Genomic DNA, 25,685 nt, shown 5'->3' on the forward strand with positions numbered 1-25,685 from the left:
TTCCTTTCGCTGCTGAACCCTCGCAGGTGCGCGGTTAGTCTCGTCTTGTTGCAGCTCAGCTCCAGCGTCTGGGCTGCCCTGTGTGGTGGAGGCCCGGTGGTTTCTGTCCAGGTGGTAGGCAGGGAATCTGCAGGTCGATTTTTGTTCTATCTTGAGACACCAATAGGAAACTTCTCTGCTCCTAGGTGTCTTTATGTTCTTTTACCCTTGTGTGGAGGGGACACATCCCTACCTGCGCTCATCCTGGAGGCCATGGAAACTGGTGGTGTTGCTCCCAGGGATCCAGATGCGTCCGTGGGTCCAGAGGAGGTGTATGAATAGTTTGAATTTGCAGTTGCAAGAGGAAAAAAGGCTGCATTTCATATGCTACCAACTCCAGGATGTTTAAAAATGTTTCAAGCTTCCTTTAGATGCCCCATTAAAATTTATCACGTTTTTTACCATCTACCCAGTAATTTAGAGCAGTTATTCACTTTTAAAATATGTTCAAAAGTTTTTCTTTAACTTTAGCACTTTTTAATACATAAAGATGTTTTCACATTTGAAGCCTGGACTATAACATTTTCTCTTAGATTATGACTTTGGAATAAATGCAGGCATATACTAACAGGTTGTCATAGTGATTTCTGAGATGCCATGCTTAGCCTGTGGTTAGTCAACTATAGAATGTCCACAGTTAGAGTCAGTGTGGAGAAATCCTTGCTAGCAAGTTAAACGTGTGCCTCTTGGGAAGGTTCCATCAATTCTGTTGGCTATGAAAGACCTCAGTTCAGGACTGGTGCCCTGGCAGCCTCCGAGAGGACCAGCCCTGTGAAGATGAGACTTCAGGACCCTTCTTTTCCCTGCCCCTCTTGAGTCAAGCCCAAGGGTGAGCCAGGCACCCCTCTGAAATATTGCACTGCTCGGTGTGAATTTTGAAACAAAATGATAGTCTTATTCTTCTGGAGCATTGGTTCTCAACTGGGGGTGATTTTGTCCCCCAGGTAACATTTAGGAATGTCTGGAGACTTTTTTTGTTACAACTGGAACAGGAGTGCTACTGACTTATGGGTGGAGGTGAGGGATGCTGCTGACCATCCTACAATGTACAGGTCAGATCTCATTCCGAAGGTTTATCTGGCCCTCAATGCTAACAGTGTGGAAGCTGTGAAATCCTGTTCTTGAGTCTAGACTTTGCGCCCACCTATTTTTTGGCATTATTTGTTATTTTAAAATATATAGTTATACTTAATACTTGAAAAGTTATATTTAGCTGTTACTTTTGCTTGTTTCTTTTCCTGCAGAGAACTGTGTGTTTGAAAATTATAGTTGTAATAGCAATTATCAAAAACTGAGCAGCACACACAGTTTTCTGGGAGCTGTTGGGGAGAACATACTGAGGAGGGTATAATCCAAAGTACTGATTAATGAAATGAGGCAATACAGTAAATCTGAATGAGAAAATACAGTTAAAAATAGTACATAGTACAATCATCTGGAAATATTCTCCAGGAATCAACATAAAGAATGGTACTGGGTCACATTTGGAATCCTGCTTCATTCCTTCACTGCCCTCTTGTATAAAGCCCAGCTCACCATTGATCACCCAGCAGCTCTCCTGGGCAGGTTAATGTGGATTATGAAGAAAGGGAAACTCATAAGTTGAGGATATACCTATACACCAAAAAATATGTGAGGGAGGTGTAATATGATTGTTTCAAATAACTCCTTTCTCTCCTTTATTTGAGAAAAAAAAAATCTATTGCCAATGTACCCTTGATGACTTCAAATAGTATTAAAAGTCAGATATAATTTTATTTTTTAAAAAGTAAACATGATATCTGCCTGCTGTGGCTCTGTGGTTGAGTGTTGACCAAGAGCCAAGAGTTCACCTTTTGATTCCCGGTCAGGGAACGTGCCCAGGTTGCGGGCTCCATCCCCAGGAGGGGGCGTGCAGGAGGCAGCTGATCGATGATGTTTCTCTTTCATCGATGTTTCTATCTCTCTCGCCCTCTCCCTTCCTCTCTCTCTAAAAAAAACCAAAACAATAAGACCATTTTTTTTTAAAGTAAAAATGATATCCAATTCACAGAAGTTCATCATTTGGGAGTGATTAAAGTTATTATTATTATTTAGCCTCCTCACTTTAAATAATGACTCCAAATTTATATTCCCAATCTGGATTTCTTCCCAGAACTATAGACTCATACACCCAATTACCTGCTAAACAACAACAATAAATCACAGAATCCATTATTAGAAGAGTTAAAAGGATCATAATTTGGGTGATCAGTGAAGGTTTACATGAAAGATTGGCGCTCACATTGAGTTTTGAAGAATGAGTCCAAGGTGAAGTTGAAGTTAGGCTGGGAGAAGGGGACTTTTAGGGGAAAAGAAACAAGATTCGGCAAAGACTTGGAGTCAGAAAGGAGCCTAGCACATTTGAGGAATTGAAAATAGGACACTGCAGCCACAATGTGAGCACACTACAGGAAAGTGTTGTAAATAAGTTACAACAGGTGTGTAGGGAAAGGATCCTCCACAGCCCTTTAAACCTTGTTAAAGATTTTGATTTTTATCGTAATAACAATGAGAAGTGACTGAAGAATTTAGCAGGGTCACTAAGTGATCAGATTTTGATTTGGAAAAGATTTTTCATTCAATTTACTGGGGTGACATTGGTTAATAAGATCATATAGGTTTCAAGTGCACATTTCTATGATACATGATCTGTATACTGCATTGTGTGCCCACCACCCACAGTCAAATCTTCCATCACCATATATTTGGCCTCTTTTACTACCCCGAGACCCTGTCCCTCTGGTAACCACCATACTATTGTCTGTGTCTATGAGTTTCAGTTTTATACCCCACATATGAGTTAAATCATATGGTTCTTAGCTTCTTCTGACTTATTTTGCTTAGAATAATATCCTCAAGGTACATCCATGTTGTTGCAAATGGCAGTATTTCACCTTGTCTTATGGCTGAGTAGTATTCCATAGTATATATGTACCTGATCTTCTTTATCTAATTCTCTACTGAAGGACACTTTGGTTGTCTCCATGTCTTGGCCGCCATGAATAATGCTGCAATGAACATAGGGGTGCACATATATTTGTAAATAAATGTTTTCAAGTCTTTTAGGTAGATACCCAGAAGAGGGATTGCTGGGTCATATGGTAACTCTGTTCTCAATATTTTGAGAAACCTCCACACTGTTTTCCATAGTGGCTGTACCAGTTTAAAATTATTATTAAAGTTTTTGTCAAACATAAGTTGCCTTGACGATGGCTCAGTAAAAATTTCTTGAAAGAAAAAATGTTGAACAAATTCCATGTTATACATGTAATATTAGTACTATTAATTCTTTTTTTTTTTAAACATATCTTTATTGATTTCAGAGAGAGGAAACGAGAGGGAGAGAGAGAGACAGAAACATCAATGATGAGAGAGTCATCGATCAAGCCCACAACCAGGCATGTGCCCTGACCGGGAATCGAACCCTGATCGCCTGGATCCCAGGTGGACGCTTAACCGCTGAGCCACGCCCGGCCGGGCAGTACTATTAATTCTTATTGAAAGAGAATGGAGACTTAGTGGCTTAGACATGTAGCTTCTGAAGGGAAGAAATGCTGAGTAAGAGAAGGAAAGCAATCAGCACAGCTGGAAGCAGTCTGCTTGGCCTCTGGTATTTTGTGGTTAAGGGGGTGTTCTCCAAAGTCTTTGATGATAGAGCCCAATAAATAGTTTTCTGTGATTCTAGTGAATTTAGACCTGAAATTCTGTTACCATTAATCAACAGATAATTCACAACTTGCCATTAGGAATATTAGCCACATTTATATACTATTCAAGTATAAATATAGGTCAGACTGCACTAATCACTTAATGTATAGTGATCTTAAAGTTAGTGAATAATTAAAATTCATTGTGTACTTTTCTTTCTCTGCAGCCATTAGTGGATCTCTCCATGGCAAATATTGAAATTATAAGACAACACTGAATCTAGTTTTGTTTTTTTCATATACGAAAACGCACCTTCCTCATTTTCATCGTTACTACACTATCCTCTATTCTTCCCCCAAATAAAAAATTTAGAATATAAATCAGGATTCCAGCAGGAAACCAATCACAATTCACACGATTTAAATGAAGAGACTTTAAAGAAGGAAAGTTCTTACAACCGTGTAGGAAGAGGGAAGGGAACCAACAAGGAATGTCAAGACACAGAAGGTAACAAGAGTGGGAAATCATCTTCCCAAGTGGCTGAGAAGGTTCGAGAAAGAAATACTGTTGCTGTAAACCAGAAAAACAAATCTGGCCATTGAGTACAGGCAGATGGGAGTTTTAGTATTGAAGGTTCTTGAGAGGCAGTGGGGCGAATGGGGAAGAAACCTCTCATCCTTCTGCTATTCTTTCTATCTTCACCTGACACACACCCGAATGGCCAAATCCAATAGGAGGCCAGTTGGGTACAAAGCCAAGATGAAGCCAAGATGAGGCACTGGAAGGGGATATCATCATATCTAGGGGAAGCTAGTAAATACAATGGGGTTAGGTATGTAATTGCACCTCAACAATAATTGTAACCCTCGTTCAATCCATGTTTTTTCCACTCTTATTCTATGATGCACATCTAAAATATATACACATATACTGGACTTCTAGTTAAACACAATGAACTGACTACACATCTCTCTTCATTGCTTCCCAAAACCCTACCAAAATGATAGCATAGAAGTTTAAGGCCTTAACCCACAAGGACAAAGGCAATCAGAGAAGAGACAATAGTAGAAGAAAAATTGAACCTTTGGAAAAGAAAGAAAATTTCAACCTTGGGACATGCAAAGGGATACTTCAGAAGCAAAGCAGATAAGTTCCTGTAGAAAAGTCTCAGAGTCCAGAGCCAACGGGTCCTTCAGGTAGGAGAGGGGTAGTGAGGAAGATGGCTGGATATACAGAGGTTGTTAGAAAACCTAGAGACCAGTTGGACAAGGATCATCAGAGGTTAAAAGAAACTTTCAAACCAAAAGGGAAGGAACAAAAAAGAAACTTGGAAGAAACAGACACAATGCAGGGAACAAATAATAATAATAATAATAATAATAATAATAATAATTAATAAAATGTCCTCAGTTTGCTAAGACACTAGATTACAATCAGAACAAAGCAAAATGCTACGAGAAAGGAACAATTAGAAAATACGTGTGGTAGAGACCTCATTGTCAACACTCAATCTCTTCCTCCTTAGTAACAGAACCCCAATATTATTGGAAGCAATGATGCACCCAGCTAAAAACGTTTTCTAAATCCCCTTGCAGATAAGGGTAAACAATGAAAAGTAAGTAGAAATATGTAGGTGGGCTTCCAAGAAAGTTTGCATTTATGGCACTAGTAGAACTTCAAATTGATCTCCTTCCAGCCTGGACCAGCCACAGCTAGTCCAGAGATGACTGACACTTCAGGGTGCCCCATTACACCAAATGCTGAGAGGCACTGGCCACATCTTAAGTTTGTGCCCCAAAATGACTCACCCAAAATGCAATTCTTCCCCAAAGTGTTTCGGTTTTGCAAAGGATTTTAACATCACATTGGTCATTACAAGCACAGAGATGGTTGCTGTAACTAAACTGAATGATGAAACCTGAATTTTAAATGACTTGGTAATAATCAAGGAGCCAGAAACTCATCTGGAATTTATTAAGCAAAGTAGATTCATTTCCTTACACAAAAAAGGATTACTGTAAATTGCAGTGTTGCTGTCAAACACATTCTCTTACCAGAACTAAGGCCAAATTTCAAAAGTATCAGCGATTTGGCAAGTTATACCTTTAAGGACTTACAAGCATTTTCCAAGTCTAAAAATGTTTGCAAATTGGCTTAAAAACAGCCAGTTTCATAAACTATCCTTTGAACAAAATACCTAAAAAATGCACTGCTTTTCTTCATGGAAACCATAAAAGCTTCTCCTTTCTAAAATAGCTCATTAAGCTAATTTTTAGTATGACATCATAAAATGTCCTTCTTGGAAAGATCTTATAATTGTCTCTTCCAAACTGAATACAGCAGAAGAGCTAAATTAAAAGGATGACTTAAAGACACACAAAACATGAAAAGTAACTAAAAGGATAAAAAAGATGTACACAGAACAAAAAATAATTGAGATGATTGACTGACTGACTTAATGAAAAGAAGAAACTTAACACATTGATCTACACACACCCTACTCTCTAATGTGCAACTTCAAATAGGCGGTAGCTAAACAGAAGAGAACACTGAGTACAAGGTTATATGACAGCGTTTTCAACAGTGCGCTAAGTATGGAATTCTTTTCCTTCAATTTAAAAAGTCTCAGGTAAGTCGACTAACCTTAGGTACATATTGTAAGTCCATTGACAGGAAAGACTCAATAACAAAAAAAGTGCTAAAATGAACATGAGGATACCTAGAGAGATGACAAATACCATCAAGAAACAGAACCCATTACTCTTAAAGTATTTGCTCATTCCAACCTCGATTTCTCATAGATTAAAAGATTTTTATAAGTTTAAAAATAATATAGAAAGAACTTAACAAAAACCCACATTCATAAATCAGAGGTTAGGATAAATGGTAAGTTACCTAAGTGCATTGAGGGAGTCACACACATACATATGCACATGACTTTGAAAATCAGCCATTCTAGGAAAGAACAAAAAACTCATTTAATAATGCATTTTCTGCTTATATACAGATTTGAGTATAATAATAATAATAATAATAATAATAATAATAATGGCACTTACTATTTGTTGAGTACCTACTTATATTCCACATTTTTTTCTACACCTTATCACTGCCTTGTAATCTTCATTGTATACTTGTAGGAATTTAGGCTTAGGGATGCTACATGTCTTGTCCATTGTCACACATTTTACTCTGGGATCTGCCATGTATGAGCTGTGCCTATGTACTATGACCCCAAACCCTGCCACTCTTGCGACTACACCATGCTAGAACATGGCAAAGAAACAAAGACAAAGTATAGCAAAAATGTACACTTTCATAGCAATTATGTGTATCTATATTTAAAAGTTAGAAATGCTTTATTTCATTTCTTATTGGCATCTGTTTCCAGATTAATATGACAAAAGCTTCATAGAGTCACTAAATCAAACTTAGATGTATTCTAAACATTAATATATATATATATATCTTCACCAAATTATTATCAGCTAAAAACCCTGGAGACAGAAGAGACATTATCCCTGTTTAGAAAAGAGAAAATAAATTCAGAAAATTAAAGTGATTTCCAGATGATCTTTAGCATATCAAGGACACAGATTTCTAATATATAGTAGAGTGGTTCAACTTTAGTACTTTATGTAGCAGACCACAATGATTCCTTCAGACCTCTTGTCTTAAAGTATACTTCACTTAAATATGATGGATTCGTACTTCTAATATACCTAATAATGTAGGCTGTGGTTAGGGAATGGTTTTGTTAACCCAAATGAAGAGAATGGTGATTTCTCGATAACTCTTCTTACCTGTTCTCTCATGGTGCACCTGCCCCTATACTAAGACTTTCCAGAAGAGTTTTCTGAAGTTTGGTTTGGCTCTCACACTAACACTCCAAAGCTGTACTTGAACAAGTCAGGGACTGCTCTCTTTCCAAATTCAATGGCCTTGTTCCCATTTTCTTTCTCCTTGATTAATTCCTCTAATCCTGAGCACTGTTCATAATACTCTTCCTCTCTCTCTCTCTCTTTCATGAAACCAAGGGTTCCTTTAGGATCCCTAACACATTCCTGGTTGTCTGCCTAACTTTTTGACCAAGACACCTCCCTTTCCTCTTCCTGCTCTCTTAACACAAGATATTTCCCCAGGCTAAGTCTTTGTTCCTCTCCCTAAGTCAGGGGTGGGGAACTGTTTTTCTGCCAAGGGCCATTTGGATATTTATAACATCATTCAGGGGCCATACAAAATTGTCGGCTTAAAAATTAGCTATGATGCCTGGCCAGTGTGGCTCAGTAGTTGAGCGTTGACCTATGATCCAGGAGATCACAATTCGATTCCCAGTCAGGGCACATGCCCAGGTTGTGGGCTCGATCCCCAGTAGGGGGCACGCAGGAGGCAGCCGATCAATGACTCTCTCATCACTGATGTTTCTATCTCTCTCTCTCTCCATCTCCCTTCCTCTCTCTGAAATTAATAAAGATCTTTTTTTAATTAACTATGATAAAAGCTTCCTAGATTTACTGAATTTCAAGTCCCGCCTGTGGTTGCGTTGGCAGGGCCAGAGCTGGACGTTCCCCACCCCTGCTCTATGTGATATGGTCTTTTCCTTCCACCCATTCTGTCCCATGGGTTCCAACATCACCTGATATGGCAATTACAGAAAAAAAAATCAAAAGTTTTTATCTACATGTTGGTCTTGCAATTCTCATTACCTTCAAAACAGCACCTTCCACACAAAGTAGACATCTAGCTTCATGGTCCTGCCAACAAGATAATCCAATGCTCATGCTAACACCACCTCTACCCAACTCAACTGCCTTCCACATCACTTTCCACTCATTGTCTTTCTGGTCCAGTCAAATAGGGTCTTCTCTAGTAGCTTCCAAATGTTTTTCCCATCCTCAGACTTCCTGCAGATTTGCTGTCCAACACGTCCACTTTTACTCCACGCGGCCCTGTGACTGTCTCCTTCCTGTAAGGACAAGCCCCCTAAACCACCACCATAGCAAGTGTCCTCGTGGTCCCCTTCCTCACCACACACACACATACACACACACAAACGCACTGCCTCTAAGTCACCACATCCCAACAGCGGGAAGTTATTCACATCTTAGGTTCGATTTTACACTGCATTTTATACAAAGTCTAAACATTTGCCTATGCTTTTTAACTTAACTCTAATTGTGAAATAAGAAAAATAGGGAGGAAAAGAAAAAAAGAAAAGTAGGGAAAGACAGAGGCAACAGATGGAATAGCTAACAGCACAACAAGGCGTGTGAGCCAAAACAGCAGGTACAACTATAAAAGAGGGAGAGAAACAGAGGAAGGTAAATGAAGTGGTTGAGAGCTTCAGTTTTCCTATTAGGAAAATCTAACTTCAAATACTGGTTCTATCAGTATCAGCTGTGTGGGGTTGGGAAGGAAACTTAACTTCTCTGAGCTACTCTTTTCCCATCTGTAAAAAATATATATATTTATAAAAAGAACAAGAACACTTAATTCATATGACAGCTAGGAGGAATAACTTAAAAAAAGTTAAGAGAAAGTTGGTCTTAATCAAAAGTTTCATCTTCCCTTTTTCCCTCAATTCTGAACAAAGCTCTTTGACAGCCTCCACTCCTGTTTTATGTGCCATTTCAGCATGATTCTTGAAAAACTGGTATGAAGAGCAGCCCTTTGGAAGCATGAGGTAGGCCTCTGATGTTAGAGTTCGAGCAGATGGCAGAAATGTTCTTGTTCTCAAATTTTAGCTTATTTTCTTCTATTTCTAAAAAGGTTAAAGCCAGTTCCTGCTTGGCTGTCTCCAATTAGCACCTAGGTATAATCCAGGTATAAGCTAGGTATAAGCTAGAGCTCACTAGTCGGTGAGTTGTAAGATACTGCTATGACTAATTCCCAAAGTTTCGTGACAGTGTGTTGTTCCCACAGAATATTCAGCTAGGGAGACTCATCCTCAAATATTCTGGGATGTTTATTACCTTATGATACTTGTTTACCTTTGGGCATCTTTACAATTAGATGAACAAAGTCCATTTCTCATGGTTTAAGCTCACTCTGTTAAAACAACATGCTTCAAACAATCTAGAAATGAACTTGAAGAAGAAAAAAACCCTCATTTCTCTGTTGAATGAAACACGGCCAGCGAGACAGTCACATCACAGGGGTAAAAAGATTTCAAGTATAAAGAATTAAAAGACACTTGGCCTGGCCGGGCGTGGCCCAGCGGTTGAGCATCGACCTAGGATCCAGGTGATCGGGGTTCGATTCCTGGTCAGGGCACATGCCCGGGTTGTGGGCTCGATCCCCAGTCAGGAGCGTGCAGGAGGCAGCCGATCAATGACTCTCATCATTGATGTTTCTATCTCTCCCTCTCCCTCTCCTTTCCTCTCTCGGAAATCAATAAAGATACATTTTTTAAAAACCCACGACACTTGGTTCATTCATTCATTTACTTATCCAACGAATATATATTGAGTGCCTACTAAAGAGCTGGCACTATTCAAGGCTGGGAAACAAATTAAGCCCTTGCTCATAAGCATGTATATTCTAGTTGGGAGTAACAATCAAATTAAAATATATATTCTACAAAAGGCAAGTGATGACAATTCTATGAAGGATGAGAGTGTAGAATGACAAGGGTGGTTATTTTACAGGGAAGGGGCAGAAGAGGAGGAGCTATCATTTAAGCCGAGATCTAAATAAATGAGGGAATTGTATTCATGCAGAAGGAACAGCAACACAAAGACTCTAAAATAAAAACCTTCTTTGTACATTTGAGGAGTAACAGGAAGCCAGTATGACCGGAGCATGGTAAGATAAAGAGTGAGGCAGTGATGAGACAGGCAAGCGGGGAACAGATCAGGGGGGCCCTATGGATCATGGCTTAAAAATTCAGATTTTATTATAAATGCAATGGGTAGCCATTGTCAGGGCAAGAGAAGGCAGAGTTGGGTGTATAATCTCTGATTTACATTTTTATTTTTTGTTGTTTTATTGATTTGAGAAAGAGAGAAACATCGGCTGTCCCCCATACACACCCTGACTGGGGATCAAACCCACAACCTAGGTTTGTGCCCTGACTGTGAATCGAACCCACCACCTTTTGGTGGACGGGACGACACTCTAACAAACTGAGCCACACCAGCCAGGGCTCTGGTTTACATTTTTAAAGAGGAATCTGGTTGTTACTTTGGAAGCAGGGAGATGATGGTGTGGACATGACAAGTAGTGGTCAGATTCTGGATATATTTGAAGACACAGCCTACTGGATTTCTTGACAGACTGGATGTGGGATATGTCAAAAATAAGACATAATGACTTCAAAGTTGGGGGCCTGAGCCAGTAGGTGAACAGTGGTGCTACTTACTAGGATAGAAAACACAGTGGTGTGAGTAGGTAGATGGTAGGGAAGGGGAGGAACTAAAAGTTGTTTTGAACAAAGTGTGATGTGTCTGTTTGGCCTACGATTTGAAATTTCTAGTAAGTAATATATAAGGCTAGAGGCTAGAGACAACGTCAGGGCCAGGAATACAAATATGGAAGTCATAAGCACATAGAAGGTGTATAAAGCTGTGGATTTGATATCTGCTAAGGAGAAATTGTAGACAAAGAAGAGAGGACATGGGAAGATGAGCCCAGGAACACTCTAATATTTACTGATCAAAATAATAAGGAGGAGCTCGACCCAGTGGTTGAGCATCGACCCAAGAACCAAGAGGTCAAGTTTTGATTCCCAGTCAGGGCACATGCCTGGGTTGCAGGTTCGATCCCCAGTACAGGGGGTGCAGGAGTCAGCAGATAGATGATGTTTCTCCCTCATCGATGTTTCTCTCTCTCTCTCCCCCCCCCTTCCTCTCTTTCTAAAAATCAATTTTTTTAAAAAATTTGTAATTAAAAAATTAGTAACAATAATTAGGAGGATTCAGCAAAGTAAATTCAGAAACATCAAGGAAAATGGAAGAAAACCTTAGAGGGCAAGTGAAGGAAGTGTTTCAAGAAGGAAGGTGTGACCAACTGTGTTTGATGCTGTTCATAGATTTGATAATATATTGTTTGGACAAAAGTTCCAGATTGATTGTATACCACTCAAGAAGTAAAGGTAAAATGTTTGCTTATTTCCCCTTCCTCAGGTAGAATGAAAAGCTAATGAGAAAGAGTTCCGAAATCAAGTTTATAATGAGCGATGACTGCCCTCCCTTTAATACAATGGTGGTGTAACAAAACAATTCAGATATTTTCTTCCCAGCTCAGATATCTAGGTCAAATTTGCATCCAGTCAAGGCAAAATCCTTGATTATGATCTTTGCTTCAGTACTTACATGTCTAAAACACTAACTAGAGTGTATCCCCTCAGAAACATGACATATATTTTGAAAACACTGTGCAATAACAGTCTGTAGAATTTTTGGTAAGCCAAGGACTACTAGGTCATATAAGAGAAGAAACTGATACTTTTATAAATTTTAATAATATAGAAGAAACTAATTAGATAAAATGTATCTCCTACTCCAGCTCAAAATATAGGGCATCCCAAAAAATGTACACTCAAACTTTGAATAATTATAAAGGCAATGCTTATCAAAATACATTTCATTTTCAAAATTGAGCTATCAGCTGTTAAAGGGTATATACAATTTCTTGGAATACCCTATATAACTCAATGTCACTATATAAAAATACTTCCCTTTTATAACACTTTAAATGGTTTATTGAGCACTAATCCATTCACTTAGACACATAACACATACATCTAAAGTCTGCAATTGCTCAAGAGTATCTATCAGCAAATCTAGCTTATATAATAATTGCTCATCATGTGCACTCCAGGCACTAACATCACAAGATAGAACTTGTTGGGCGCAGGACTAGTCAAAAATGGAAAACAGCTGATCTTACCACTTTAGATGGAATGGCGATCATGAGCCCATTCTCTTCCTGCCTTATAAATCCTGTACCGTGATTTACCAGTAAGTGTCACTCGCCCTGACAGTAGAGTATAGTGATTAAGAGGTAAGGCTGCGGAGTCAAACTGTCTGGGTTCAAATCCCCAACTACCACTTACTAGTTCTAGTGTTTCCCTGAGCAAATTATTTTACCTCTCACCCCGCTTTTGCCTCATCTGAAAAAAATGTCCTGGGGTAATAATGGCCCTTGGTATATAATGCACTTGCCACATGTCTTGCACATGGTGGGGGTGGAAGGCGACACCAGTTGCTTCAATTGTCAGTTACTCACCTTCTCTTGTAAAACCTTCATTGGCAGGTATCTCTCTAGTCAAGTCAGCCCGTTCTGGAGTAGGACAGCTCTTTATTTATAGAAGCGTCTTCAAAATACTTGAGCCAAACAAAAGGTCCCACTATAACCAGTCAGTTATTACCAGTTCTGCTCTCTGAACCCACACAAAATTTTCCTAACCTCTCTCCTTAAGAAAATCCCCACTGGTGCTGTGCAACATCATCTAAATTAACTCAAGCACCAAACTGAGCATCCTGTACCCAGAAATTAGAACCAGTCTTCAAGCGCCCTACCAGGGAGGAGTTCACAAGCTGGAAAGGCTGTTTATGGGGCTGTGTTGGGATTCATTTATGGAATTTGCTAATGTCCATCTCCTTAGAGCAAAGTGGCAGACTGAGTGCATTAAATCTCTGTTCTAAGGGTTATGTGTATGTGACAGCAATTACCCTTATTAAAAGCTTTGAGTACATCAAAGGTGTTTTTAAAGAAACACACCCAATAATTACCCCTCAGAAACTAAAGAGTAAGCACAGGTACGCACAATTTATCTTTCCTTGGGCTCAGATGCATTTGTGACAGTTCACAGGCTTAAGGCAATCTGCAAACATCAGTTAAATAAGCCAACCTTTTTGGTTGGACACAAAACATTCATTCCTTCAACAGCATTTGAGAACTTTCTGTCAGGGACTATAGGACACTGGAGCAACACAGACAGCTCAATCTGCAGATGATAACAGATGAAACAATTCACCCTACAAAGTCCATTTTCTCCAAACTGGAAGAGTCGGGCAAATTTGTTGATGTTGCTTTGTATTTCTTAACATTCTCAAAACAAGTGCTTTTCTCAAACTCAAATGCTGTTACGTTGAGAAGCAGTTTAGAAAGGAAGGGAGAAGTAAAAGGCACCATTTAGTCCCAACAGCAGTTCCTTATGAGCCAAAGCATCCTGGCGTCCAGAGAGAGGCAGTGCTAGAGCCCTGCACGGACGGATGGGAACCAACTGTCTTGAATAAGTCAGCACACTCCCTGCCACACTCCGGGGCATTGTTCCTCTCAGCCTGGGAGAAGCTTTAAGAATTTCTAGCCCTTACAAATGGATGAAGAAACATTAAGGTGCTCTGTTTCCTCAAAAGGGCCAACTGTTCCACTCTTCATCTCATCATTTTGCTAAGAATTCCAAAGGTTATCTCCAAACAACCCAAAAGAAAAACAAGACAACTCAGGGGACACATCCTTAATGGCTCTACCATATCCATGACCTTGGAGACTCACCTCGTGAGGCCAGAGGGGACAGAGCACTCCTTGTATTAGCTTCATGTTTCCTCACTGGGGGAAACCCAGTAAGTCATCTGTTAGACAAATGCTTAACATAATTAGTGATCTGAGAAAAAGTAGAACAGTATGTATCTTCCATCTGTTTTTTAGGGGGAAAATGCAAATGACAATTTTTCAATTCTGGCCAGAATATGGAGAAGCTGGGACCCTCGACCCGTTTCATGGTCACAAATTAGCACAAAGCTTTCAGGGGGTAACTTGGTAATATGCATCAAGAACCAGAAAATCACTCATTCCCTGTGGCCCAGTTAGTCCACTTCTCTAGCTGCTTCAAGGACACTGTTTCCTTAAAGGTACCAGTTCTTCGTACTTTCCTATACTTTAAAAGAAATCCATTTTTAGCTTTCTGTGCACCAGCACACTGGAAGGATCCAGAATGACTGACACTGTACTGGAATCCTCCCAGTTCCTCAGGAAATGCCTTAACTTATCTGTTTACACTTCCTGGAGTCAGATTAGCCTGACAGCAACCCTACCCTGGTTCCATTTGTGGGAATCGGTTCCTCCCCAAGAGGATTTTGTGAACTCCCTCTTCTCCCGCCAGCCCTCCTGACCTAGGATCCTTGTTTATCTGCCAACTAAAGTGTGTTCAAGTAATATTAAAATCCTACATTAAGTAAAAAAAAGGAACAAATTGATATCAAGACATTTTATGGCTGTTCACAACTACCCTGAGAAATCTATGATGCTAGAAACCAGAAGAGTGGTTACCTATATGAGAGGTGGAGACTGACTGGACAGGAAGGGAACTTTCTTGGGTGATAAAAATGTTTCATGTCCTGATTGGGGTGCCAATTACATGAGTATATACATCTGACAAACTCCTGCAAAAGTACACTTAAAACCTATGCATTTCACTGCACAGAAACATCACCTAAGTAAAAATACTATTCTGAGCAATTCCTGACAGTTGTGCTGAATACAACTTCAAGATCTCGCAACTAGTTATAAAGCCACAATGTCCTAGCCCAGTGGGCAAATGCGTAAGCCCGCTCCAGCCTCACCTCCAGTGCTGCCCCCCCTCTGAGCCTGCCTGACTCGCGGGGCAGACTCGGGCTGCTCCTAAATGCCTTCACTGCATACTGTGCAAACTTCCATTGTGCCAATTATCTGACAGAGCTGGGCCTTAAAATCCTATTTTTAAATTGTGTTAAAGCTACAGTCTTTTTATCAGACACCATGCCAAATCCTCCAGCAAAAAGAAAAGATGCTGTTCCTGCCCTCAGGTCATAATCTAATGTGGAAAAGCAGATAGATTATACCACAGAGTGCAAAAACGGGATTCGCACGAGCAACCAAGAAGAGGGTGGAATGGGTAGGGTGAAGGTTTGGTGGTTCAGAAAAGGCCTCACGTAAGGCTGACTTCAGCCCAAGTCTGGAGGAATGAGGAGCAGTCATGGATATCAAGTAAACAAGAAATAAGGAGCAGCCTGAAGGTGAGAAAACCGCATCCTGTGCGTGAGAAAGCGCACGCAGTGACGGGGGAGCGCGGGCTGCCTTGCTCAGCGTCTCATTTCACAGGCACAACCAGCTGGGAGGGTCAAAGAGGAAAACTGAGGCCCGCAGGAGTTCAATAGCAGGGCCGGGACTGGCACAATGATTTGATTCCAAAACTGTGCTTCCTCCCTCCTTTTTTTCAGTTTTGTTGCGATAATTGACATACAGCTCTGTGTAAGTTTAAGGTATTCAGCATGATGACTGGACCTACATCTATGGAGAAATGATTACCACAATAAGTTTAGGTAATGCCCATCTCCTCATGTAATTACCAAAAAAACCCCAAAACATTTATTTTCCTTGTGATGAAAACTGTTAGGATCCATCTACTCTCTTAGCACCTTTCAAATGCACCGTAGAGCAGTGTTAACCATGATCACCCTAAATTGGCTGAAGGTGGTCAAAAGGTACAAGCTTCCAGTTAAAAGATAAATTAGTACTGGGTATGTAATGTACAAAACTGTGCTCTGAATCTCTATGCTATCTGGCAACTACGCAAACAGTTATGGAGAAAATGACCCCCAAATAAGGACAGATATATATAGGCAGAGACCAGATCATAAAGGGTTGTGAATGCTACACTTCACAGAGTTATGTGAGGATTTCGGACTTTAAAATCTTTGCATGACTCCCCAGAAAACAGGGATAACAAAATCAGATTTTTATTCTGAAAGTTTCATTTTGGCCCGGCCAGTGTGGCTCAGCGGTTGAGGACTGACCTATGATCCAGAAGATGTAGGTTTGAATCCTGGTCAGGATGCATGCCAGGGTGGCAGGCTCGATCCCCGGTAGGGGGCGTGCAAGAGGCAGCTGATCAACGACTCTCTCATCATTTGTGTTTCACTTCTCTCTCTCCCTCTCCCTTCCTCTCTCTGAAGTCAATAAAGATGTATTTTTTAATGTAATTTTGACTCAACAGCTAGTATACGAATTGCTTTCTAACATTTAAAATGTTTAAAATTTTCCTTACCATAATAGATTTTCAATTTTAATGTCTGTTAGTTGCAATTATAATTACCAAAAAAGCCTCTATGAATTCGGTAACATTTTCCAATGAGTGTTTACATCACTCTACAGACATCTGGAAAGCAACAGTACAAATCCACGAGAGCTGCGTGCACATACAACACTGGCACGCACGGGAATTCATGTGCACCAGGCAAACCCTTTCAGTCCAGATCACTAGTAGAAGGGATGCAGTTTACAGAGAAAGAGGGAAGCCACTTAGAAGGATTTTGCCTGTACCAACGGGGTACCTGTGGAGTGCAATTCTTTCATAATTTAGCAGCAAAGGTAAACACAGGTGGTGACCAGCACATCCCTGGAGGGTAAAAATGGGGGCAGGTGGACAAACAGACCAGTTGGAAGCAAGTAGGGAAGGATCCATATCCTGGGCCAGGCATGGCAATGAGCTCTGCTGGCATCCCTTCGGTCCTTGTACAGGGTGCCAGTGAGACTAAAGAATCGAACCCAGAGATAACAGCTTCGAAGAGCAGGTGAGCAGGGAGGTGGTGAATTAAGCGAGCCTCTTCTTCTCCAGCCATAAATTTCATCACTGTATTTCAACCTCAACCTAGAGAGAGACGTTAACTCACAGGCCAGAAACTGGTGACCAACCAATGCAATGAGCCCTATAACCAGTTTCCAATCTCACTGGTACTTTGACTGATGGCTACAAGGCATTTTAATGCCCCAGAACAGAGAGAGGAAACTATCAGGCATAGGAAATTAAGACAAAGACTAAAATTAGAGGGCCCAGGCTGCTTTTTCTACCACTGCCATCACCCACTCCATGACCTTGCTGGGATCAAGCTTCCCCTCTGCCTTTGCCTTCAAACCATTACACTATTTGTTTTTAAACCATGTTTAATCATAAACCAGCTCTGCTACATTATTAATATTCCAAACAGCATTTCCAACCAGATAATATCCAGTATCATTATGTTGAATTACCTTACAGGGTGGCATTCCTACATTTGTTCTGAATTGAAAATTAAACTAACCAGAAGTTAAGTATATATACACTCTAAAATATCTATCTACAATTTGAAATAAATAGAAACAAGAGTCATAAAATGACAGTAATTGGCAGAATAACAACCATGAGCCCTCACCTCACCCCTCTGCTCCCCTTCCCAAAATAAATAAAAACTTTAACTGTGATGTGGCAATAATACATTAGCTATTTACTTTACAATCACAGATGGAGAATGGAAATGGCAGGGACATACTGACATGGAATCTGGTCCTCATTCAAAGTTTTATAAGGTTATTGAAGTTTCTTGACCTTGGGTTATTCAAAGAGGCTGCTGAGAATAAAGGTAAAAGATTACATTATAGATAATATACATATTATATAATGTATTATTATAATGCATATATGTCTCTATACATATACACACATATATATGAATGACCCACTTATGCTTTACTGTAGGTTAAGGAAAATATATCAGAAAGGAAAGACAGGGCAAGAATATTAGCAAACAGGAGAAAGATTGACACTATAATCTCCTCGCTTTCCAAAATACTTTATAAAATACACTTTGGAGCCAATATTTTATCTTCAAATTAGGGGTTCTCAGAGTTAAAGAGGTTGTGGCAATGAGAGAGTCATTCATCCTGCTTCTTTTGGCAAAAACCACATTTTAAAATATGTGCTTTGGTTGTAAAGGCAAAACTAAGGAGACAAGTAAATTTGGACACTAAATGAAAATAAACAAACCTAAGAGTGAACACACTGCTGTCCCTTCCAGTGCCCACAGTATACCAAAGTTCATATAAATACCTAAGTCCATTTATTCACATATCTGCAGTGAACACACTGCCTTGTTTGTTCCCTGCGACACTAGAAAAAAAAAAATCACTTACTTTTAGTTTCATTAATTATACTAAAGGCATATACCAAAACCTTCAGAAAGATTTGGCTCTCTGCTAATGATGAACAGAATACTTCAGCATTGCCACATCATCGCTGAAAAACGCTTTCAGATGGGGTGGGAAGGCAGTGTCCGGGGAGACGAGGCTGTTTACCACGCACTATTACACCTTTTATCACAAAGCACTTCCCCAACTTTATTAGATACAAATTCCTCGCAGAAATCCTACACAACTACGAGCAAGCTACAATAAACCAGGAACTCCCAGATTTTAAAAGTGTGCATCCTAAAAAGGAAAGGGTCTGAAATCACCCCTATCCACGGATCTCCTGAAGCAAATAGGGAACATGCGGATAGAAACTCCACAGGGCAGCCATGTGTGACCAAAAAGATGTCCCCGTATTTCTTCCCCACTCCCTCCCTCCATGCCCAACACTCAGGCACAAAAAGGGACGTTTAATTTCTGTTCTAAAATTATAAGGAACAAACACTACTAATGGAAAATTACCTTTGGTAGCCTTGACTTTTCGGTTTATGAATGAGGGAAGTTATTTCTCTTAACTACATGGCTGGAATTTTTCCACTCTCATTTCCATTCAAAATGCAGCGTGTGTCCTCCGGGCCTCCCCGGCCCTCCCTCCCCATCCTTCTAAGTCACCTTCAGACTAGCTCAAGGTGTCAGTCCAAAAAACAGCACCCGAAGTTAATTTCTTGGACTCCCCCTATTGTCTAGTGGGTGATGCTGCTCACATTTCACATCCCTTTCTTTAGAGTAAAAACTGTAACGCTGAAAGTTTACTCTCTTTATTTTCCATCGTACATTCATTTATTTAAGGGCGAATGAATTAGTTGTAGTTATTCTGCTTTGGGATTCTTGAATATGTTCATTTTCCACAGAATAATCTTTAAACCTAATTTTAATTTTTAAATAGTTTAAGCCATATTTAAGTATGAGCTAACTGAATGTGAATTATTAAATGTGAACTAAATAGGAATAAGCCGACACCTGGCATCGATAACTCCTAAATGGCTGCAAGGCTGGGGCAGGCAGCAATTTTCTAACAAGCAATTGTTCACATCTGCCGGGAAGGCTTCTTCAGCATCGTTTAAAAAGTCCTCTTTTTTCAGCCAGGAGAACGATGGCTGGAAGTCCCGGTGTTAACCTTCAGCAGATGTGAACCCTGAGACGTTGATGAAGAAGCCTCTAAAAGTCATCTCCTTTTTTTTCATGGGAAAGAAGGCGATGGAAGGGCTTGTCTTTGAGGCAACAGCTGGGAGAGTAACACCTTCAGGGAGTGACCCCAGGATACCCTATCTCGTCGCCGCCGACTCTGAGTAAAATGCGCGCCCTGGCCTCCACCCCGGGCTCCGGCTTCCTCGGGGGGAGCCTCGCTCCAGGGGTGCCACAGGTGCCCGACCTCCCCCACCCGCCCTCGCAGGCAGGTGTCGGGCATCCCCACTTCTAGCCATCCAAAGAAAAGCGCCCTGGGCCGGCTCTGCCCCGCAAAGACACATCCCGCGCGTGCGGGTGCCTTCGCGGGCAGCCCACGGGGATGCGCCCTCCCCGCGCCCGGGGCCAGCGCTCCATCCGCGCCGGCGGAGGCGCTCGGGGGCGCCGGCGGGACCGTCGGGGGAGGGCCGCGCTCCGCTAGGCTGCACGTCGAGGGGGGAGAAACGGACCTTGCGGGGTCCCCCAGCCGCACGCGCGCCCGAGGCGGCTGCCGCGCGACCGCGAAGGTCCGGGGAAGAGGCTGGGGCGCGGCGTGGCGGGTCGCCCGCAAACCCGTGCCCAAGGGCGAGCAGCGACGGCACTCACCTCCACCCACCTCTGGGCTTCGGCGAACGCCTCGGCGCAGCCGGCTTCGACCTCCTGCATCGCTCCGGGGCTAGAGCAAGAGGGGGAGAGACGCGTCGGCGCGGACAGGGGGAGGGTCCCGCGCGCCCCGGCCGCCGCCCCAGCCGCCGCCCCGTCTGCGAGGCGCCCGGGCTCCCCCTGCCTTTGTTGCGCCCCGCAGCTCGGCAAGATCTCGAACCTACAAGAACTTGGAGACGTGGCTTTCTCTGAACTGCTGAAAGCGACCCCAGTTCCGCAGGGACGCGGGCAGAGGGGGAGGGCGGCCGGAGGCGGCGCACGGCTCCGGCAACTGCTCCGACTTCAAAAGTCGCTGGGCCGCCGCCGCCCGCCCCGAGTGGCCCCGCCCCAGCCCACCCCGGCCGCCGCTTCCGTCCGCCCCCCTGCGGCTGCCCCGGGCTCCCGGCCGCTACCGCCTTCGCGGTCACACCGTCTGGGCCGGGGGATGCCACCGTCCGCCCGAGGCCTGGGCCCGCGCCCCGCGCCTGCTCCCGCGCTGCGCGCCCGCCCCAGCTCCGCCCCGAGGGGATGCGCCCCCGCGCCCGCATCCTTCCCGCCTCCGCCCGCCGGGCAGCGTTCCCTCCGCCGTGGGCGCTGGAAGCGGTGCCCAGCGGCTCAAGGCCGCCGACATACCAGGAATAGCTGCGCACAACTGCACCTTTGGCGGCCAAGAAACTTCCCCCGCGGGGCAGCGCGGCCCCGCCCGCCCGCCCGCCGCCCTCACCTGCGGCCCGACCCGCGCTCTCGGAGACGCGCCCGGCGGCCAGGTGCGCGGCCGGCCCCGCCCCGAGCTCCCGCGCCCGCGGCCGCCCCGGCCCTCCTGGCGGCCGGCGCGGGTAGTGGCCGGGGCACGTGCCGCCCGTTCCCCTGCCCGGGCCGCCCCGCTCCGCCCCGCGCCCAGGCGGGCGAGTGGAAGGTACCTGCGGGTCTGCAAAGGGCCAGGGTGCAGGGGGATCCCGCTTTCCCCCGCCTCTCGCCCACTCCGCCCAGTTCAGACCCGAGGGCCGCCGTCACCCTGCGCGTCGCTCCCCGCCCCCCCTTAGGGTTGGGGTACACTCGGGCAGGGAGGTGGCCGCATCCGCAGCCCTGGGCAGGGGCACCGCGCTGGAGGGCCGTGAGCCCTTGGGTTGGCTCACTCGGGGTCTTTTCCCACACAAATCAGATCCGCAAGGAACCTGCTCGGCTGTCCCGACTCCCTTGGGACCTCCCTCGGGTGCTACTGAAACCCTGCCCAGGCCACACGTGAAGGGCAGCACCCTTGGAGAATATAAGAATGGATTCTCACTCCTTCAAAAGAAACAACCGTTTTCTTTTTCCTCTGGTTGGTTGTTTACTCTTTATGATGAGACAGGACATCAAATATTTAGCAAGTGTTCATATTTTACCTTATTCATCACCATTTCTGCTGAAGTTTTAAAGATATTGAGATATTTCACTCCTAAATATTACAATATAATCTCATTTTTAAAAGAACACTTTCTACAAAACCATATTACCATTTTCACAATTAACTGAAGCTAAAAATAACAACCTAATATCAATTGTTATAGAACAGAAAGTGCCCACCTGCCCTAGCAGAGCCAAACGCTAGACACCAAAACCTGAAGTGGAGAAATGTTGGCTCTTTTATTATGAATGGCACCACCCAGGAGAGAGGGAAGCTAATGCTCAGAAGCCTGAAGTCCCAGTGGAGTGTAGGTTGCAGATTATATAGTGTAGGTTGCAGATTATATAGTGTAGGTTACAGGTTATATAGTGTAGGTTACAGGTTATATAGTAGGTTACAGGTTATATAGTGTAGGTTACAGGTTATATAGTAGGTTACAGGTTATATAGTGTAGGTTACAGGTTATATAGTGTAGGTTACAGGTTATATAGTAGGTTACAGGTTATATAGTGTAGGTTACAGGTTATATAGTAGGTTACAGGTTATATAGTGTAGGTTACAGGTTATATAGTAGGTTACAGGTTATATAGTGTAGGTTACAGGTTATATAGTAGGTTACAGGTTATATAGTGTAGGTTACAGGTTATATAGTGTAGGTTACAGGTTATATAGTGTAGGTTACAGGTTATATAGTAGGTTACAGGTTATATAGGGCAAAATCACAGCACACCATGGGTTAGGGGGTTCTGTGGAGCTCACTGGTTGGAGGTGACCTAAGGGTAATGAATCATTTCTTCAGGTCTGGGGACAGCTCTGAGGTCTTTTTCCCATGTCTCCCTGTCAGGTCTCGTGGGAAAGTAGCCAGAGTGGGGTTGGTCCACCCTAGGAACTGAAACATAATTTAGGTCAAGATGTTATCTTTAGCCTGCCAGAGGTCTAGACGTTTGACCGTTTGACCGTTTGTCAGGTCCTAGCTACTGTCTTCTGCTGCCTGGAGGGTTGTTGATTATCAGCGGAAAGGTTTCTGAGAAAAGGTGAAGGGAGGAGAGAGACACACAGAGAAAAATGATTTCTAGAGTTAGGATTTAAAGTTAAATTTAATCAAACTCATAAGGACCCTCAGCTTCACAATTTATACCCAATCCAGACTCAGATTCCCCCAACGGACCCCAAAATGTCTTTTACAGCTGATCACCCAGACCAGGGTCCAAACAATGACCATACATTGCATTTGGTTACAGCTTTTTGTAACCCAAACTATCCTCCCTACTCCCTATTTTTAGAATGGCATTGTCTTATATTAGAAACCAGAGCAGCCTTCTGGATTTATTTTATGGTACCTTCAACATAATTCTATTTCCTCTGTATTTCCTGTTACCTGGAAGTTAGATCTAAAGGCAATTACAACTCATTCACTCTTCTGAGTAGACTTCACCCAAATTTTTAGTGCTGGCTGTTTCCAAATGGAGATTTTGCACTTTGCTCTCTTTAACAAGTTTTGGGTTTTTTTAATGCAAAAGACATGTATATTACTTTTATAAATGAAAAAAAATATTTGTGTGACACAAAGATATGTCCAAATTTGATTTCCTGTCTTGTCCTACCAACTTCAACGTCCTCCTGCCTCCCTGACTTGGTAAATGGTACCACGCCTAAAACTTGGGGGTCATGCTGGACTTCCTCATCTCTCTTCCCACGTCCACCCTATTCCTAGTTCTGTCCACCTTTATCTCCCAGCTAGCTCTCCCATTGGCCCCTCTCCCCCATCCCTATTTCCACTACCTTCCTTAAGGCCCTCACTAGCTCTCAACTAGATTCCAGAAATCACTGACCTCACTAAAATGTAAATCTTATGATGCTACCAACACTCCTCACTCATGGACTCCCATGGCCTTTAAGGACCATCTGACCGTGGCCAGCAGCCCACGTCTCTAACCATGGATTTTTATAAGATGTGTGCTTCTCTTCCTTTCTTTACCTGGCTTTCTCCTAAGTATTCTCCCAGGCTCAATTCAGGCCTCTTCTCAGAATCCTTCAAAAAAAATCTTTGCAGATAATCCTGGGCTAGGTTAGGTATGTCTTCTTCATGCAGTCATAGCCCCTTTCACAAGGTATTGGGTTGTCTGTTTTCCTACTTGAACCATGAGCAACTTAGGAGCGCCTGGTGCAGTACCTGATACATATCTGGTGTTCAACAATTGTTTATTGACTGGAGTGTGTGTGTGTATAACACTTATAATTCAAGGCACAGAAGTAAGAAAGCACTGATAGTAGCAGAGTAGGGAATATCATTGATTACTGCCGCTAATACAAGAATTTCTTTTTAGCAGAGTTCCTTAACAGAAGTTGAGAAACTATTGTGAATTTGGGCTAGATGATTCTTTGTTATGGAGGATTGTCTAGTGCATTGTAGGATGTTTAGTAGAATCCCTGCCCCCACCCACTAGATGCTAGTAGCACTTCTATAATTGTGACAAACAAAAAGGTGCCCAGACATGTCCCCTGGTGGGGGCAAATCACTCCCAGTTCAAGAACCACTGCTCCACGGGGAGAGACTGGCTTTGTTAGTTAATTCTTTGGTATAGTAGAAGTGTCATTCAGGCTGAAGCTTCTTGAAGCAATTGGATAAAGTACAGTAGAGAGGAGTAACCAAGAACTGGGGGGCAGGGAGAGCTATTCTGTATTATAAAGGAGGAAGAGGCAGAAGAGAAGTGGGCTGAATGATGCCTGGGGCAAAGATTATAAGAAAGAAGGGACCTGGTGGCTGAAAAGAATCGCAAGAAGAAACAGGTATGGTGGGAATTCTAATAAAAGAACTGAAATTTTCACTGTGTTTGGTAATGGTTCATGAAAAGTGTCAGCCCTTATGAGTTCAAAGATAGCCAACATCTGGATTGCAAGTATATTTCTCATGCTTATATAACACCTTTATTAACAGGAAGAATGACTCTAGAAGGTAGAGGAAAAATATATTAAATATAATGAAAGTTGTTTTGGTTTGCGGATGATATGATCTTATGTAGAGAAAATTCTAAAGACGTCACAAAAAAACCTTAGAACTAAACAAGAATTCAGCAAAGCTGCAGGATACAAAGTCAACATACAAAAATCAGTTGCATTTCTATACACTAACAATTAACAATCTTAAATCAAAAATTTTTTAAACCCCTTTTATAATAGCACCAACAAAATAAAATACTTATGAATAAATTTAACCAAGGAGGTGAAAGACCTGTACAGTGAAAATTCTAACACACTGATGAACAAAATTGAGGAAGATACTAATACATAAAAAAAAAAGATACCCTATGTTCTTGGGTTGGAAAAATTAATATTGTTAAAATGTCCATACTACCCAGAGAGATCTACAGACTCAACACAATCGCTGTCAAATGGCATTTTTACAGAAAAAAGCAAACAATCCTAGAATTCATATGGAACCACAAGAGACCCTGAATAGCCAAAGCAACCCTGAGAAAGAACAAAGGTGGAGGCATCACCCTTTCTGATTACAGACTTTAGTACAAAGCTATAGTAATCAAAAGAATATAGTACTGGAATAAAAGCAGATACATAGACCAATGGGACGGAATCAAGAGCCCAGAAATAAACCCAAATATATATGGTCAACTAATACTCGAAAAGGGAGCCAAGAATAGTCATTGGGAAAGGACAGGGTATTCAATAAATGGTGATGGGAAAACTGGATATTCACATGCGAAAGAATGATATTGGACCCTTATTTTACACTACTCATAAAATTTAAGCCGAAATGCATTAATTGTAATACCTGAAACAG

At 42.3% G+C, this 25,685-nt stretch overlaps 2 protein-coding genes across 23 annotated transcripts in view; one reads left to right on the forward strand and one right to left on the reverse strand.

Moving 5' to 3' along the window:
- Positions 1-21,237, reverse strand: part of LMO7 (LIM domain 7) — a gene marked incomplete at its 5' end in the record, with an annotated part of 204,614 nt that extends 183,377 nt beyond the window's left edge. For 14 of the 22 annotated variants that reach the window (XM_081130641.1, XM_081130619.1, XM_081130618.1 and 11 more), the window contains 2 exons: positions 20,464-20,533; positions 20,685-20,798. In XM_081130641.1, coding sequence (XP_080986767.1) covers positions 20,464-20,523 — 60 coding nt within the window. Of the gene's footprint in view, positions 1-20,463; positions 20,534-20,684; positions 20,817-21,132 lie in introns of those variants that run through there. The other 8 variants (XM_081130631.1, XM_081130629.1, XM_081130635.1 and 5 more) reach the window with 2 other exon arrangements.
- TBC1D4 (TBC1 domain family member 4) overlaps positions 1-25,685 on the forward strand; it is a 309,453-nt gene that overhangs the window by 435 nt on the left and 283,333 nt on the right. The window lies entirely within an intron of this gene.

This window comes from Miniopterus schreibersii (genome assembly GCF_964146895.1).
Source record: "Miniopterus schreibersii genome assembly, chromosome: 2".
Lineage (NCBI taxonomy): Eukaryota > Metazoa > Chordata > Mammalia > Chiroptera > Miniopteridae > Miniopterus > Miniopterus schreibersii.